Source organism: Carassius carassius, chromosome 29, assembly GCF_963082965.1.
Source record: "Carassius carassius chromosome 29, fCarCar2.1, whole genome shotgun sequence".
Lineage (NCBI taxonomy): Eukaryota > Metazoa > Chordata > Actinopteri > Cypriniformes > Cyprinidae > Carassius > Carassius carassius.
In genome coordinates this window covers 31,314,182-31,330,515 of record NC_081783.1, presented here as the reverse complement: position 1 = coordinate 31,330,515, position 16,334 = coordinate 31,314,182, and the positions used below count along the sequence as shown (strand labels likewise).

Genomic DNA, 16,334 nt, shown 5'->3' with positions numbered 1-16,334 from the left:
CAAAGGGAATTACTCAATATTGGTAGGCTTTGCCCCCGAAAGCGAACCTCAGATACTTCCTGTGTTGTGGAAGGATGGAGATGTAAAAATATGCGTCTTTGAGATCTATTGTGACAAACCAGTCCTCGGACCTGATCTGAGCTACAACATGCTTGATTGTGAGCATTCTGAACTTCAGTCTCATAACTGAACGATTTAAGACCCTCAAGTCTATAATCGGATGCAGCCCCCCATCCTTCTTTGGAATTATGAAATACCGGCTGTAAAATCCGGACTCCCTGTCCTGAGGAGGGACCACCTCGATGGCCTCCTTCTCTAATAGGGTTTTCACTTCCTGTTCCATAACCAGACCCTGCCTGGGGCCGACTATCGTCTGAACGACCCCAATGAATATTGGCGGCCCGGAGCCGAACTGAATACGGTAGCCTTTTTCTACTGTGTGCAGGACCCAACGAGATACATTTGGCAGTAGTTTCCACGCTGCTAAATAATCTACTAAGGGAATCAGTCTCTCGAGACTGACTTCAGGTGTAAGAGACCCCGGCAGGGGCGGCGAGCGTCTCAGCTCCGCTAAGCGCATGGGCGGAGAATACTGAGACCGATGCTCGCTCGGGGCCGCTGCGCCCTGGAACACTGGCAGTGTTGGCAGACCGGGCCTCAGAGGGCGCTGAGGCGGGACGGGCACCGTGTACTGCGGTGTGTACCGCTCTACCCCAGCAGAGGCTGCCCTCTGAAACCCCGGGCCTTTGGCGTCAGGGTTTCTTGGCCGAGGACTTCTTGGCTTCAATAACTGCCCTGAGATCTAGCCTGGGCTTAGAAGACCTCGGCCGAGAGCGTCACTGGGACTCTTGTTCCCAACGCGGAGGAGCACGAGAGGCGACGCTCTGTTTTTGGGCCTCGCGATGCAAGGAGCTATGGTGCGGCTGGGTCATCTCCTTCCCAGATGCCCTGATGGAGCGACGAGGGAGGAACTTATGGAACGCCGCCGCTTGTTTGTGGGCCTCCTGAAACCTGTCGACAACAGAACTGACTGCGTCGCTGAACAGGCCAGTCGGCTGAATCGGGGCGTCCAATAGGCAGACCCTGTCCCGCTCTTTGATATCAGACAGGGTCAACCATAAGTGCCTCTCCGCGGCCACCATAGCTGCCATGGACCGCCCAATCGCTCGGGCGGTCTCCTTGGTGGCGCGGAGGGAGAGATCAGCGGTCCTTCTCAGCTCTGAAATATCATGAGACTTGATCTCCTCTCCCTCATCTAGCTCCTTAAGCAGGTCGGCTTGGTACGCCTGTAACACCACCATGGTGTGCAGACACAAACCAGCCTGACCTGCAGCCGGATACCCTCCGACATTGTTCTCAATGGCTTTTTAGGGCAATGCCGGGGCCTTTAGAGATGATGCCGCGCCAGGGGACAGATAGCTCGCGAGCGTCTGTTCCACCCGGGGCATCGCTCTATAACCGTGCTCTCCCATCCCCACTACATTTCCATAATAGTCAGACGAGGGTATGTAGAGGCGGGCCGAGAATGGACGTTTCCACGACCTGGCGATCTCTTTGTGCAGGTCGGGAAAAAATGGAAGGCCCCGGCTCGGAGGTGGCTGACTCGCGCGGGAAGCGTTCATCAAGCTTGCTTCTCTGCGGTTCAGTTGATTTTTCGCACCAACATACGCTCACAGTGCTGGCAGTCGGCCCCCTCGAGAGCCGACTCAGCGTGTTTCGAACCCAGGCAAACCACGCACAGGCTGTGTGTATCCCCACCCGTTATATATCTCGGGCAGGGAGGAACACACGACCTATAAAGCAATTTGGAATCGCAATCAGAGTGCTTAACTTTAGCCATGCTTTTTGGCATGTCTAGGAGCTCTTAACTGGACAGACAACAGTAAATAAGACTCATAAGACGGACGCCTGTGACGTCATGCTCTTCCATTGGACTGATTACACACGATATTCAGAGTCGATCACGCTGGGCGCGTTCCTCAAAGCGTTTTCGACGCAGCTCGAGTTCCTGAAGAGAAAATGTGATGATACCAGCGTCTCTGTAGTACCGGTAGTAAGTTCGAGTATATTCGGTACCCGCAACAGCGTTCAGTCACTTCCGTGTTAGTCTAAGCGCAGGGCTCCAGACTGTAGCCGAATATATATACTAGTGTCTGTGAATATTAAACTGCAAAATATTATTAAATATTACTCCTGCAAATTCTACATCTCTGTGGGTGACGGGCGCAGACGCCGGAGCTCGCTGTTTTGTAGTCTCTGCTGTGTGTCTCTTAATGAGGACACGAACGCATAAACCGTCACTTCATGAGAATATACCGTTTCATTTGAGAAAACTGTTCGGGTTTAGGGTGAGTAAATTGACAATATATTAAGCTACTGTTGTAGCCTACAGTAGATTTAGCTATGTCTCTTTGTAGTAATAATAATACGTCTCTATTAATAATAATAATTATGCCTAGATGGTTGCTTGTTTTTTACTTGTTTTGTTGTAAAGAGATTATCGGATTAATATATAGTTTTTATATTCCTAGACTTATTTGTTGGAGTTTTTATACAGTTATATTGTAAAACTAAAATATCTTTTTTAGTTTGCGGTGTTAGATTTTTGGCTGCATTTGAAGTTCTTTTTCACTTAAGAAAATAAATAATGTTACTGTCAAATTCATGTCAGATAATAAAAGTACTGTAATAAATACAGTAGTTCACCATGTATTTGTTCATGTTTTATTAATGGATAAGTCTGAAGCACACAATCAAATAATTCTAGCAATTTACACAGGGCTAATAGTATATACAGCTGTATATACAGATACACACCCAGGTATCGGATCAGTACTCTGTATCGGCCGATACCCTGAGCCCAGGTATCGGAATCGGTATCGGGAAGAGAAAAAGGGTATCGGAACATCTCTAATTCCAGGGGCTAAATACCAGGTTATTGGGGTTGCTTCAACTCGCGGACATGAAAGGCCACCCGTGGCAACAGTGATAAAGTAGCTTAATTTAATATATAAAAAATAAATAACAGTAGTGCTGCAAACACAATAGCATCCAGCAACATTTGTGTTTGCTATAAATGACACAGAACATCTAAAGTGCATTCAAATTTCAAACTTACATCGCAGTCTGTTCATTATTAAAATAAAGTACAGTCAACCAAACATTTATAAGGTTACACTGGTCAGTTTTGGAGGAGATGACGACAGCCTTCACGCGGCCTCCTCCGTGAGTAGCAAGAAATGGTGCAAGACCAGCTTGCGAAACTAATGTCGCCAACCAGTCATCATCTAGCTGGCAGACCGAGGTGCAAGAGACCGAAGGGACATGGTGCGTCCATGTCAGGACGAGTGACCATCCCGACCATCGAGTACCAAGGTCTGTCGGTGTTCCAACTTAATGTAGAGGGCCTTACCACCGCCAAAATGGAAGTCATCTACCATCTCACTGACTCCCACAAAGTAGCAGCCATCTTCCTCCAGGAGACACACCGTGACAGTGATAACATCCTCAAACTGCCCGGTTTCCAGCTTGCTGGGTCTACCCACAGCAAACAGCATGGACTTGCAACCTTTGTAAGGAACAAACTTAGTTGGACAGCCACTGGCCAATCTCCACCTGGCCATTATGACGAGACGACAAACATGGGAGCAGATGCAGGCCAGCCTAAACCAGGACATGGACACCTTGGCAGCCTACCTGCGTGAGTGGCGTTTACAGCTCAGCATCGGCAAGACAGTTGCAGCAGCTTACCACCTGAACAAACAGTGAGGCCAGACGGGAACTGGACATATTCGTTAATAACAAGCGCCTTGAGTTCCAGCAAGCCCCACGGTTCCTTGGCGTACGCCTGGATAGATCTCTAACATTCAAACAACATCTTGAAGAAGTGACGGCCAAAGTGCCATCAAGGGTCGCAATAATTCGACGTCTCGCTGGTACTAGCTGGGGTGCAACTGCCAAGGTGCTTCAAATATCAACAGTAGCTCTCGTCTTCTCCACAGCTGAATACTGTGCCCCAGCCTGGTGCAGAAGCCCACACGCCAGGAAAGTCGACATTGCCATAAACACCGTCCTTCGGACTATAACTGGCTGCCTGAAATCTACCCCGTCTACCATCTGCCAACACTAGCGGGAATTGCCCCGGCCGGCCTCCGACGAGAGGCTGCTACCCTCGCTCTTGCAAGGAAAGCCCAAAGATACAACTGGCATATCCTGCACAATACCACCACAACAGCACTGCCTCCTCATAGACTGAAGTCCCGCCACCCGTACAACAAGGCGGCACAAAACCTGCTCAGGTCCATCCCTGATGACCTGTCTACAGAGGCATGGCTCGCGGAAGCCTGGAAGCAGGAGTGGGAGTCAGCAGGGCCCTCACGAATCCACCGTTACATCTATGACCCTGGAGGCGCTCTTGAAGGAGAGGATCTGCCATGCCGGCAATGGACTCTGCTAAACCGCCTGCGAACTGGGGTTGGACGTTACAAAGCATCGATGAGGAAGTGGGGCCTGGAGGACAGAGCAGTGTGTGAGTGTGGGGAGCCAGAACAGACCGCTGAGCACATAATCACCACCTGTCCACTGTATAAACCACCGTCGGAGGCCGGCCTCTTCGACGTGGGACCTGAGATGAGAACGTGGCTGAGTTCTACTGAGCTGGACATTTGATGACGACACACGAAAGAAGAAGACTGGTCAGTTTAAATAGACCCTAGTATACCGGTCCACTCTGCTGTTATGCCAAGGACGTTTTTGCTCATGTGAAGAGGATGATCTTTTCCGTCTAGTTTACATTAAAAAAAATATATATATATTATAGTTTAACATTCAGATACATTGCGAATGTGGAAACATTTGGATATGCGCAGAACGAGACCTGAGCAATAACCTCCAAATACATCTAGTCAAACCCGCGCTCGCTCGTCCTCGCATGCACGCAGGCATAGAGACATAACGATTAACCATGAGCCAGTTGAAAATCGAAAAAAAATGTGACGATTCAAATCAGGTAAGATGTTAAATGAATTGCGATGCATTTGGTGGAAGGTAGGGATGCTTAATACAATCAGCTAAACTGTTTAAAAAGTCATTTATTTATATTTTTTTCAGTAATTTATTAAAATATTTTAAAAGGTTTGCTGCATGGTTAAATATGCTACGATTTTAAAAAATGATTGCGTTGAAAAAATATAAGTTGCCTATAAATCACATGTGTGTGGCAGGGAGATCGTACAAAATTAGACAACTTCAAGCTATTGTGGTCGCACCCCGACAGAGTTCGTGTCTGTTGCAGACATTACTATTCGTCATAGTGTTTCCAAGTCTGCGGTTTTCCTGTGGAATTAATGCTCATGTGCTAGATAATTATTTTCACTTGTTTTTATTTCTAGCCTTTTACCGTGTGCATTGTGAATGCTCTGATCCATTAACATGGGCTCGGAAAAAAGACGCATCACAGACAGTGTGTGAACCTGGAGTTACAGGCACATGGCCGGTCTGTTCTGTTCTCGTGCTATGCGTGTAGCATATGCAGCAAAAATATAAATTGGTGGTTTATTCTTAAACCAATCAGCGAGCTTGAATAGTGGAATCATAGTTACAGTTCAATATTTATTTTTGTTATTTAATTATATATATATATATATATATATATATATATATATATATATATATATATATATATATATTAGGGGTGTAATGATACGTGTATTCGTATTGAACCGTTCGGTACGAGGCTTTCGGTTCGGTACGAGGTACGCATTATGGACCGAACGGTTCATGGACTAATTAATTATATTTGGAAAATAAATAAAAAATTGTGAAATATAAAGATATGCGTTCAACAAGGTACCCCAATAACCCAAACAACGTAACAGGCAATGCCCCTGACACCCCCCGAAGAAGAAAAAAACACCAACTTATAAGTTTATGTTAGGCTACTCAGTCAGGCGCTCGCTCACTCAGTACGCGCTGAAGGCTCGTTGCAAAATGGCCAATGCGTTTAACAGACCAGAAATAGAAGATCCTCCAATAACCAACAGGTCTGGTGTTTGGGTGCACTTTGGATTCTCTGTAAGTGAGCGAGCGCCTTTATGGGCCTTTCACACAGGACGCGGTATGCGCGGCGCTGCGCGGCGCTGCGCTATAAAACCCATTCATCTCAATGGCTTGCTCCGCGCAAGGACATTTTGTTGCTGCGTCGACCAAAAGCGCAAGCGCAGCGGTGCGCATCATTTGCGTGCTTGCGCGCACGCCGCGGTCAAAGTTCAAAATAGTTCAACTTTTGCCGCTGCGCTCTGTGACGATTACCAGCGCGACCAATAGGATCCAAAACAAGCACGGAAATCAAAATGAATGAACAGTACTGTGTGTGTCAGAATTTCCTGAGCTGTACGATACAAGTTTGAGGTAGTATAGGGACATCGTCAGGAAAGCTGTGTCATGTAGACATATCTCAATTCAAGGAACAACAGACTATGATAGAGCTCCCGCTAAAAATTTTTAAAACTCCGCCTACGCCATAGCGCAGCGCAGCGCAAATCGCGTTGTATCTGAAGGGCAACGCTGAACCCAGCGGCAAGCGCCACGCATACCGCGTCCTGTGTGAAAGGCCCACTCTGTAGTGGAAAACGTAGGTTTTAAGAACATGCTTAATGTAATTGAGCCCCGTTACAATATTCCTTCACGAGCCCATTTCAGACAGACCGTAATTCCTGCTTTGTTCCAAAAAACATAAGCCCTATAGAGAACCAATTGAGTAAAAACACACTCAATATAAAGAGTTATAGAGTTCCATATAAAAAGTTACATCTTTGTATTTGTTCATAACTACTACAATAATATAACATTTTTATTTTTTTATAAGGAGCTGTTTTTGTTTTATACAGTATGCTGCTAAGAAAACACAATAGAAGATGGGTAAAGAATAGCTCCATCATTGTTCAATGTAAAAAAAAAACATACTTTGTTAGTTTTAATAAATAAAACATTTTTAAAAAATCAAGGAAATTTATCTGCCAATTTTTTCTTTTTGCTGTATCTAAAACGTACCGAACCGTACCGTGACACCAGTGTATCGTATCGAACCGAACCGTGAATTTTGTGAACCGTTACACCCCTAATATATATATATATATATATATATATATATGTATATATATATATATATATATATATATATATATAAATATATATATATATATATATATATATATATATATTAAATGATGTTATTATGTAATGACTTAGACATTTATTTTTACATATATTAACAATATTATTATTTCTTTTAATAGTAATTGGCGGCCAACCTGCAATACCATCACAGGTTGAAAAGCACTGGCCTATATTGTTGAAGCAAAACAAATATGTTAACTTTTTAACTGCAGGCAGATATAGGCCTATATTATTAAAAATATATTATCATTACAAATATTTGGATCGTCCCTTATTCTTAGCCTTATTTTATTCAAGAATAAACATTATAAATAAAGAATCAAAGAAAGACTCTCAATTAGCCCTTATTTTCTATTTCTGAAGTTAACTGGCAACTCTAACGATGATGTAATTATCTTTTGACTCCCTGACAGTGGCACCTTGCTCAAAAACAAAAACAAAAAATAAAATGAAAAAAATCCCTGTTGCAGGAGATATGTGAGCGATTAATACATTTAAAAACGAAAAAAGAGGGTGCACTAAAATGTATCCTTAATTGTATCACACCTGTTTTCCAGAGTCAAATCAAATCAAATCACCTTTATTTATACAGCACTTTAAACAAAATACATTGCGTCAAAGCAACTGAACAACATTCATTAGGAAAACAGTGTGTCAATAATGCAAAATGATATTAAAGGCAGTTCAGCATTGAATTCAGTGCCTATAGTAGCCACCAGAGGGCAATCCTTCCATTTATTTTTATTTCATCATGAGCATTATTCTGACAGTGGTTGTTTTTCTCTCAACACCCCCATAAAAATCCCCGGCCAAATTACCTACTGTTTTTTTCACAAACACAGAAGCCCAAAAGTAGGGAGGCAGCTTATAGGCTTTAAGTAAGTGAAGCTGTTTTAAAGCACAGCCTTCTCGACGCACGCTCACAATAATGTGCAGCCGCCTCCAGCCACAGATTGCTCTAGGACACAGATTCTTATATTTGGCAAACAGGTAAGTTTTATATGCATTTTCTTTGTTTTGTGGAGCTCAACAGCCTGTGTACATTTTATGTGTGTATTGGATATATATATATATATATATATATATATATATATATATATATGTGTGTACAGGACATATTAATGACTGATTACTCATACGCCGCCATATTGGTAATCCCTAGTGTGCATAGACATTCTATTGAATTAATAGTAAATCGTATGATTTTAATGAGAAAACCTAACAAGTCAGAAATCTGATCAAATCTGAAGTATCTCTTTACATTATTACAATGCTAACACCCTAGGCATGTAAACGGTTATTTTTTAAATGTCAGGAATTTCCTCTTCTTATTAAAAAGCTACATTCATTACAGTAGTGAATATCATGAATGAACATGATAAACATCAGACGGACACAACCTCAACATATATAATATATATATATATATATATATATATAACAACAAAGTGCTCATTCTGAAATCTGAAGAAAGATTTATGCTATCTATACCTTTATTTGCCTTGTACGTTATTCATTGTTTATATAATTTATAGTGTTTTTATTCGTACAGTAGCAAACAATAATTTCGTTAACATCATTTATTTGAAGACGGTAATAATTTAAATGGTGGTTAAATTATTTATTAATTTGGTATACAACATTTACATGGAAATGGTAATAAATATATTTGTGTGATCTTGGAGATTCTGAAATAGGTGTTGCTCAATCAGGACAGTAAAAATATCCACATCATAATTTATCCTGAGAAATAAATGACTATATACACAATATGGATTTATTTCCATTTCATTATAGAGCAGTATTACCAGAGGCTATTGTATTATTCATTGTAATATATTCAAATACATTTCTGATACTAATACGTTCATGTTCATGTTAATAATTCCTGAATAATTATGTTCATAAAGAAATAAGCTATATTTTGTGTTAGATCAGTTACCTGTGTCAGCAGTGTGTAGCAGACACACACACCTAAACGGTTTAAATATATCGCTTATCCTGCCCCAAAAAGATTGTAAAAACTGCAGGTAACATCTGAAGTCAAAGTCACCTTTATTTATATAGCACTTTAAACAAAATACATTGCGTCAAAGCAACTGAACAACATTCATTAGGAAAACAGTGTCAATAATGCAAAAATGATAGTTAAAGGCAGTTCATCATTGGATTCAGTGATGTCATCTCTGTTCAGTTAAATAGTGTCTGTGCATTTATTTGCAATCAAGTCAACGATATCACTGTAGATGAAGTGACCCCAACTAAGCAAGCCAGAGGCGACAGCGGCAAGGAACCGAAACTCCATCGGTGACAGAATGGAGAAAAAAACCTTGGGAGAAACCAGGCTCAGTTGTAATGAAGTAAACATTAATTAACATACACATAACATAAAAACGAATCCCGTTTGACTGATTTGCTTCAAATAGAGTTATTTCAGGACAGCGGTTTGAATGTAACTCAATGGGGCTCTCTGCTGGTAGGGATTAGTAAGATGGCGGATCGAACACTTCCGGTGGCTTCCCTGTCTGTTGGCAGTTTAGAACGCGATGAGCGATCCAGTCATATATAGATCAGTGGTTGACTTCTGTAATCGTTGTTGAATTTTATGTTAATGGGAACATTGTGGGGGTCAACTGAAAAAAAAAATGCTTTTTTCAATTTTAGAACTGTCACAAGCAGAGTAAGCAGAGTCAAACTTTATTAACAGGAATTTAAAACAAAACATTGTAAAACACAACCAGAACCACCATGAATATTGGACAGGACATGAGTGACTTATAAAAAAACTTTAAATAATGAGTTACCATGGCAACTTATAAACACAGAAAATTGAATCTGATCTAGATGCAGTGCAAACTAACAGAATAACTTCAACAATGAACCACAAAGACAAACAAACTCAAAGTACTGCAGAAACACAAAACATAACCCTGACCCTGATGAACCAGAGAGGGCAGATGGGCCCTATATATAAAATACTTCAGTCACCTGCTCTGTTAAAACTGAACAACATCTCCCAGCATCCCTCCTGGATCCCTCCTGGATCCCGCCATTGATCACCTTATCTAGTCACACATATAAGCACTTACCTTGCCTACCCTTATTGTCTGGTCTTGTTGTTCACTATGGACATACTTCTTTGATTACTTGATGTTATAATACTTGATACTTTGATTACCATCTGGGCTGGTGGATGCACATAGTATATATATATATATATATATATATTAAAACAATGTTGATGTAGGATATGACTTTAGAAACATAATGAAGCTATAGCCAAAACTACTAATCTTCTACTAATACTTCATTTTGATATTTCAGAACATAATCTCAAAAACTGAACATAAACTCAAAAATTTTCAATACTGTTATAAAAATGCCCCAAATCTCAAGAAAATCCACGTACCAACATAATAGTGTATATTTCGTGGGTACAGAGTTTTGTGTTGTTGTGGTTGGATATCAACATGGAAGTGTACAGGAAGTGCATCACAGGATAGGACGGGGCAGGATATGATGCACAGTTATGATGGACAAGTCACAGACGAATCAGGTCTCACGGCTCACTTACACACAGAGACAGCGCTGGGAGTGGACTATTATTATCAGTTTGCGTGAATCAGCGGAAAATAAATAGTAATGATGTTTCTGTCTGAAGAAATATGAAGTAAACATCAGTAAATATATCCATCCATCTCCATGTATATGCAACTTTGGACTATAAACCCTATTTGACACTGTTCAGTTAATCTATGTGAACACAAATAAACTGCTGCAGACGTGACTGAATCTGAATGCTTGGTGAATTCCTATTATAAAAATGACTCATACATATTTATTATTGTGCACTTCAGACATAAATTACTAAATTACTGTCACTGCAACAATGTTTTGTCAAATATTGAAGCTAGAATCTTTTAACTTTCAACTGATGCACAGTTTCTCCAAATCAAGTAAGAAAGTGTGATGTTAAACGTGCTGTGAAAGTTAAACTATAACAATCTGGGGCCATTGACGATCTCTGACAGCAAAGGTTAAACCATGCTAATGCACTTCCACTAATGCCAACAAAGTTTTCTAATCTATTCAAAAGAATGTTGTCTAGTTTTGTTTTCCTCCTGAGGAATTGAGATGAATCAGGAAGTTCTAGCATACTTGTAAAGAAGAATTTACAGTTTTAGCTATATGAAGTTTGCGCAAGTCTAGATAATGATCTAAGATATCATCGCTTGGCTGCATAATTTCAACACCATCAACATCAATTCCATAGTATTTTGACATTGTGTAGGTCCTGAGACGTGTTGTCTAAACCCAATAGAGTTCAGAATGTCTATGAATACTGACCCAATAAATCTTTTTCATTATCAACATGGATATAAAAAAAACTTTTATTAAAACTAAAAGTTAAAACTTTATCTGCAGCCAGCACTAACTCTGATATAAAATCAGCACATTCTTAAAGTCTGTATGGTTCCCTGGTGGCCTGTATACAGTAGCCAGTACAAACATCACAGGGGATTAATCATTAACACTTGTTTCTCTGGATAATGTTATATAAAGCACCATTGCTTCAAATGAGTTATTCTTTCAAACCCTCTGTAACACAGTTCGTAGTACAGGAAGAAGGAGGCGGGAACCAGCGAACATTTAAATAAACTTTAATAAAATAAACACAAAACAGCATGACAGCCTCTCGCAGATGACTGTAGCACACAAACAGAACCAAAACACAAAATAAAATTCAGGCCTGGTCCTCTCTCGTCCAACACTGTTGACACTCCTCCTTTTATCCTTCCGGAGCTCCTCCGTGGGTTGCGCATTCTCATTAACTCTACATGGTTCCCATGGCTCTCATAACAATCTTACTGAATTTACATTTAACATTAGCCAGCACTTTTAAATTTGCCAAGATGTCAGGCGCTCTGGCTCCTGGTAAACATTTGACTATGGTGGCTGGTGTCTCTATATTCACGTTCCATACAATAGAATCACCAATAACTAGAGCACTTTCATCAGGTTTCTCAGTGGGTGCATCACTGAGTGGGGAGAACCTGTTTAATGTTTTGATCGGAACAGAAGAGCGGTGTTTTGACCCACGACTACGCTGCCTCACCGTCACCCAGTTGCCCTTCTTCAAAGGGTCTGTAACCAGAACCGAACAATGTACAGGAATCCCTGAGCTAGACGCATCCAAAGCCATATCTACAGCCCTCACATTCTTACTGTCCTCAATTAAAGTTTGGATGCGTGTCTCTAATTCTGAAATCTTCTCTGTCAGCCTATTTCCCTGCATTTATCACATCTGAATCCCTCGAGGCCAACAGAGAGAGATAAACTATATATGTGTCAAGCGGAGCAAATAATAATAGCAGCAAAAGAAGTTATTACTCACCATGATTGATGAATGATTCTGACGTACCACTGTTTTTTGATGAACTCATGAAAAACGTCGTGAGAGAGAAAACAAACAGGGCAATGGATGACTGCCGCCAACAAACAAAACCAAAACACAAAATAAAACCCAGGCCTGGTCATCTCTCTCTGTCATAACTCTTCTTTTTATCCTTTCCGGAGCTCCTCCGTGGGACTCGAGACCAGTCAGTGCCACCGGCCTCGACCCGTTCCAACGGCTCTCGGCCCTGCCCCACTCATCACAATGACATTTATGACATAAAACAGGAAGGGATATGTTATCTGTGATCTGTTATATACAGTATAATGGGGGGGGGGGGGGGGGTCAAATGATTGTATTCAGTTGGGGGGGATTATTGTGTTCAGTCACTGAGTGATTCATTCATTCATTCATTCAGGAACTAAACATCACCCCGTGCACCTGTGCTTGGAGTCATTCACACAACGGTTCTGTGACTGTTTTGAAACTTTAGTTGGCAGAGCAAATAAAATGCAATATTTTGTGTCTAAACGGAAATGAATTCATACTCAATATTTACTTGTATTGCTAAAATATATTTGTAATAATACAATAATTAGTTTATTTCTAAAATAGTTTTGTTGTACAGCTAAATAACACAGGAATTGTGCCAAAGGAGTTTTAGTCTCTGCATTTTTGTTTAACAACATATGGACCTGGAAGACAGATAAGCACCAGATTTCTGGTCAAATGGAGATTTCATTTCGGTCTATGCACACCTGATCTCTGTACATGCCACTTCACAAGCTCTGTGTACGTACTCTAATATGCTGGGTTGTGTAGCTTTCTCAGACAACCCCAAAGACTCCAAAACCATCTCTCAAACCACAAACATCATGGAAAGCTCCCATCATGCTTACGTATTTAAACAGTATGTTTGCATAGATTTTAAGGTTTGATGAAGATGTTCTAATGTCCCCTGTGACTTTGGATTACAGGCACTAGAATATCTGTGCTTTCACCTGTTCCTAGAGGAACACTGTCCTGCAGAATTTACCTAATGAAAAAAGCCTTAAGTGCATTGGAGCTGGTTGGAGACAAACTTGGCTGAACATTTTTCCCTCCAGGAACAGGACCTACTTCACAGCAAGACAATCTAAAACTTGGGAGAACAATTTAGAAATAGAGTTAGTGCTATGATGAGATTGTATAACCTTTGGAATGCCAAATGCCAAAAGGTAATGAGTGCAAACTTTACATTAGCAATTTATCAGAGGAATACAGTACTAACATTAGCTTCAAGACAACAAAGTTGGAGCCACATCTTCTTGGTTTCCCATTCCTTGTATTTTCTGTCCACATTTTAAATGTCAGAAAAGGAACTGTATTCAGAGAATGGACCAGGTATACAGTAGTCAACATTTGAAGTGGATCAAAACCTTTCATCAAAATTGTCCTAAAACCTAAAACCAAAATGTGTTTGTCTTAGGACATCTTTAATGAACTTTTCTGATCCACTTTAAATGTTGACTACTATATATATGAGTGCAAACCCACTGTCTCCCTCATCTCACATCTTCAGTTCACAGCTGATGAGCTCAATTATCTCTGTTAGACAAGGGAGACAGTCTAAATCTCTAGTAGTGAGGGGTCTCCAGGACAGGTTTGTAAAGAACAGATCTAACTTTTTTTCTTGCTGTTGTCCCCCATGCAGGAAACTACAGATTTGTCTTTTGCTGTACCTAGAAAAAGGTACCTGGCTGTGCTTTCAAAGCAGAAGTTCATCTGATGAAGCTTTGTGAAATGGTGCAAAGATGATGGGAAAGCATGATCATGAAGACCTGAGTGTTGGGAATTAACTGAAAACAGAAGTACAGCTTCCACTGCAAGTGCCATCATGGCCAGTCTTGTTCTTAATGAGACTGGAATGGAGAACTGTGGCATTGATGACTCTTTCAAGTACAACCTGTATGGTGTGGTGTACAGTGTTGCATTTGTGCTGGGTTTGGTCACCAACTGTGCTTCACTGTTTGTCTTCTGCTGTCGCATTAAAATCCGTAACGAGACCACGCTTTTCATGACCAATCTAGCTTTATCAGACTTAGTGTTTGTTTTTACTCTTCCTTTCAAGATCTTTTATAACGTGAATCGCCACTGGCCATTTGGTGATACATTGTGTAAGATCTCTGGAGGAGCCTTCATCACCAATATCTATGGCAGTATGCTGTTCCTGACATGCATCAGTGTGGATCGCTTCCTGGCTATCGTTTACCCCTTCCGTTCACTCTCCATCCGCACCCGTCGCAATGCAGGTATCGTGTGCGGTATCATCTGGCTGTTGATACTTGGTGGGGGCATGTCAGTTACATTCTTCTCTTCCACCAACCAGTCCAAAACTAGCACCACCTGCTTCGAGGGATTCTCCAAGAAAACATGGAAGACGTATTTGTCAAAGATCACCATCTTAATTGAAGTGGTGGGTTTCCTTATCCCACTGATGATCAACCTAGCCTGCTCTTCCATGGTGCTAAGGACTTTACGTAGACCTGCTACACTGTGTCAGACTGGCACCAACAAGGAGCGTGTTTTACGCATGATTGTAGTGCATTTGGCCATTTTTATCGTCTGCTTTGTACCTTACAATTCTGTTCTGTTTATTTATGCCATGGTGCGCATTCGAGCACTTGTGAGCTGCTGGGTGGAGAGGCTTGCACGAATCCTGTATCCCATAACACTTTGCATTGCAACCTTCAACTGCTGCTTCGACCCGGTTGTCTACTACTTTACCTCTGAGTCTTTTCAGAAATCACTGACTACAGGGAAGTGCCAGGCCATGCAGGAAAACATGCTGCAGAGTGAATGCCCTGTATCTAGCAAGGATAATCCTGACACACACGCAGTTGAGCTCCATATACTGGCCAGCAATGGAAAAGATCAAGCCAGTGAGACCCAGTTCTGAAAGTAATACATAGTTCCAGGACTACAGTCAGAAGGATATCTATGAGATTCTGGTCTCAGGATGTAGCATTAAATACAATTACTGGAATTTGTACTCAATGGCACACATGCATGGAACATCTGTGTCTCTTTTATGATTTTTTTCTGTCCATTAGTTGTGTTGTTTACTTTTAGGTTTACAGGTGAGCCAGTAAGCTAAGAGTAACTCATCACTGCATTTTATCAATGAATATTACCATAGCACTTGTGTTTTTTATCGTATTGTATTTTTACCCAGCCAAAGCACCGTTTGGAAGTGTTTTTTTTTTTCTCTCTCTCTCTCTCTCTCTTTCTCAAAAATTAATGTTAATATGACATATAAGCATTTAAATTATACATCTTAACCCCTTAACTGTCACTCACGTTTTTGAAGATAGACTTGAATGTGCATGATACAAACCTAAATTTTTATAATTCATGACTGAAAACATTTTGTAACATGATTTTGATGTGCCATTTACATGGTAATGCAATGTCTGATTTTAAAATGGGTTTTAAAGGATGAATTTTGAGATTTTATGTTTTCAAGTGATATATAACTTCTGATGATTTCTAAAACATGATAGAGAAAAAGGCAACGAGGAAGTCTTTTTTTTAAACAAAGGTCAAAACTCATTTTGTAATGTAGATTTCTGAGGGTGCACTCTTGTCATAAATTAATCTATTACTTTTCCTACATAATTTTTAACAAATAATATTGGAAAAATATATATTTGGGAGTCTTGAACCTTTCCAACGATATATAGTTTGTCAGGATTAGATTAGATTTGATTGTAATATAGTATAG

At 40.8% G+C, this 16,334-nt stretch overlaps 1 protein-coding gene across 1 annotated transcript; it reads left to right on the top strand.

The window, feature by feature from the left end:
* The first annotated feature begins 14,267 nt into the window (after positions 1–14,267).
* On the top strand, positions 14,268–15,885 carry lpar4 (lysophosphatidic acid receptor 4). Its single transcript, XM_059516840.1, has one exon. The coding sequence runs from the start codon at positions 14,448–14,450 to the stop codon at positions 15,507–15,509; it is 1,062 nt and encodes a 353-aa protein (XP_059372823.1). The 5' UTR covers positions 14,268–14,447; the 3' UTR covers positions 15,510–15,885.
* Positions 15,886–16,334: the final 449 nt, after the last annotated feature.

What these genes read in the sequence shown, in the direction of transcription:
- lpar4 (XM_059516840.1), top strand. Translation starts at nt 14,448, where the DNA reads ATGGCCAGTCTTGTTCTTAATGAGACTGGAATGGAGAACTGTGGCATT.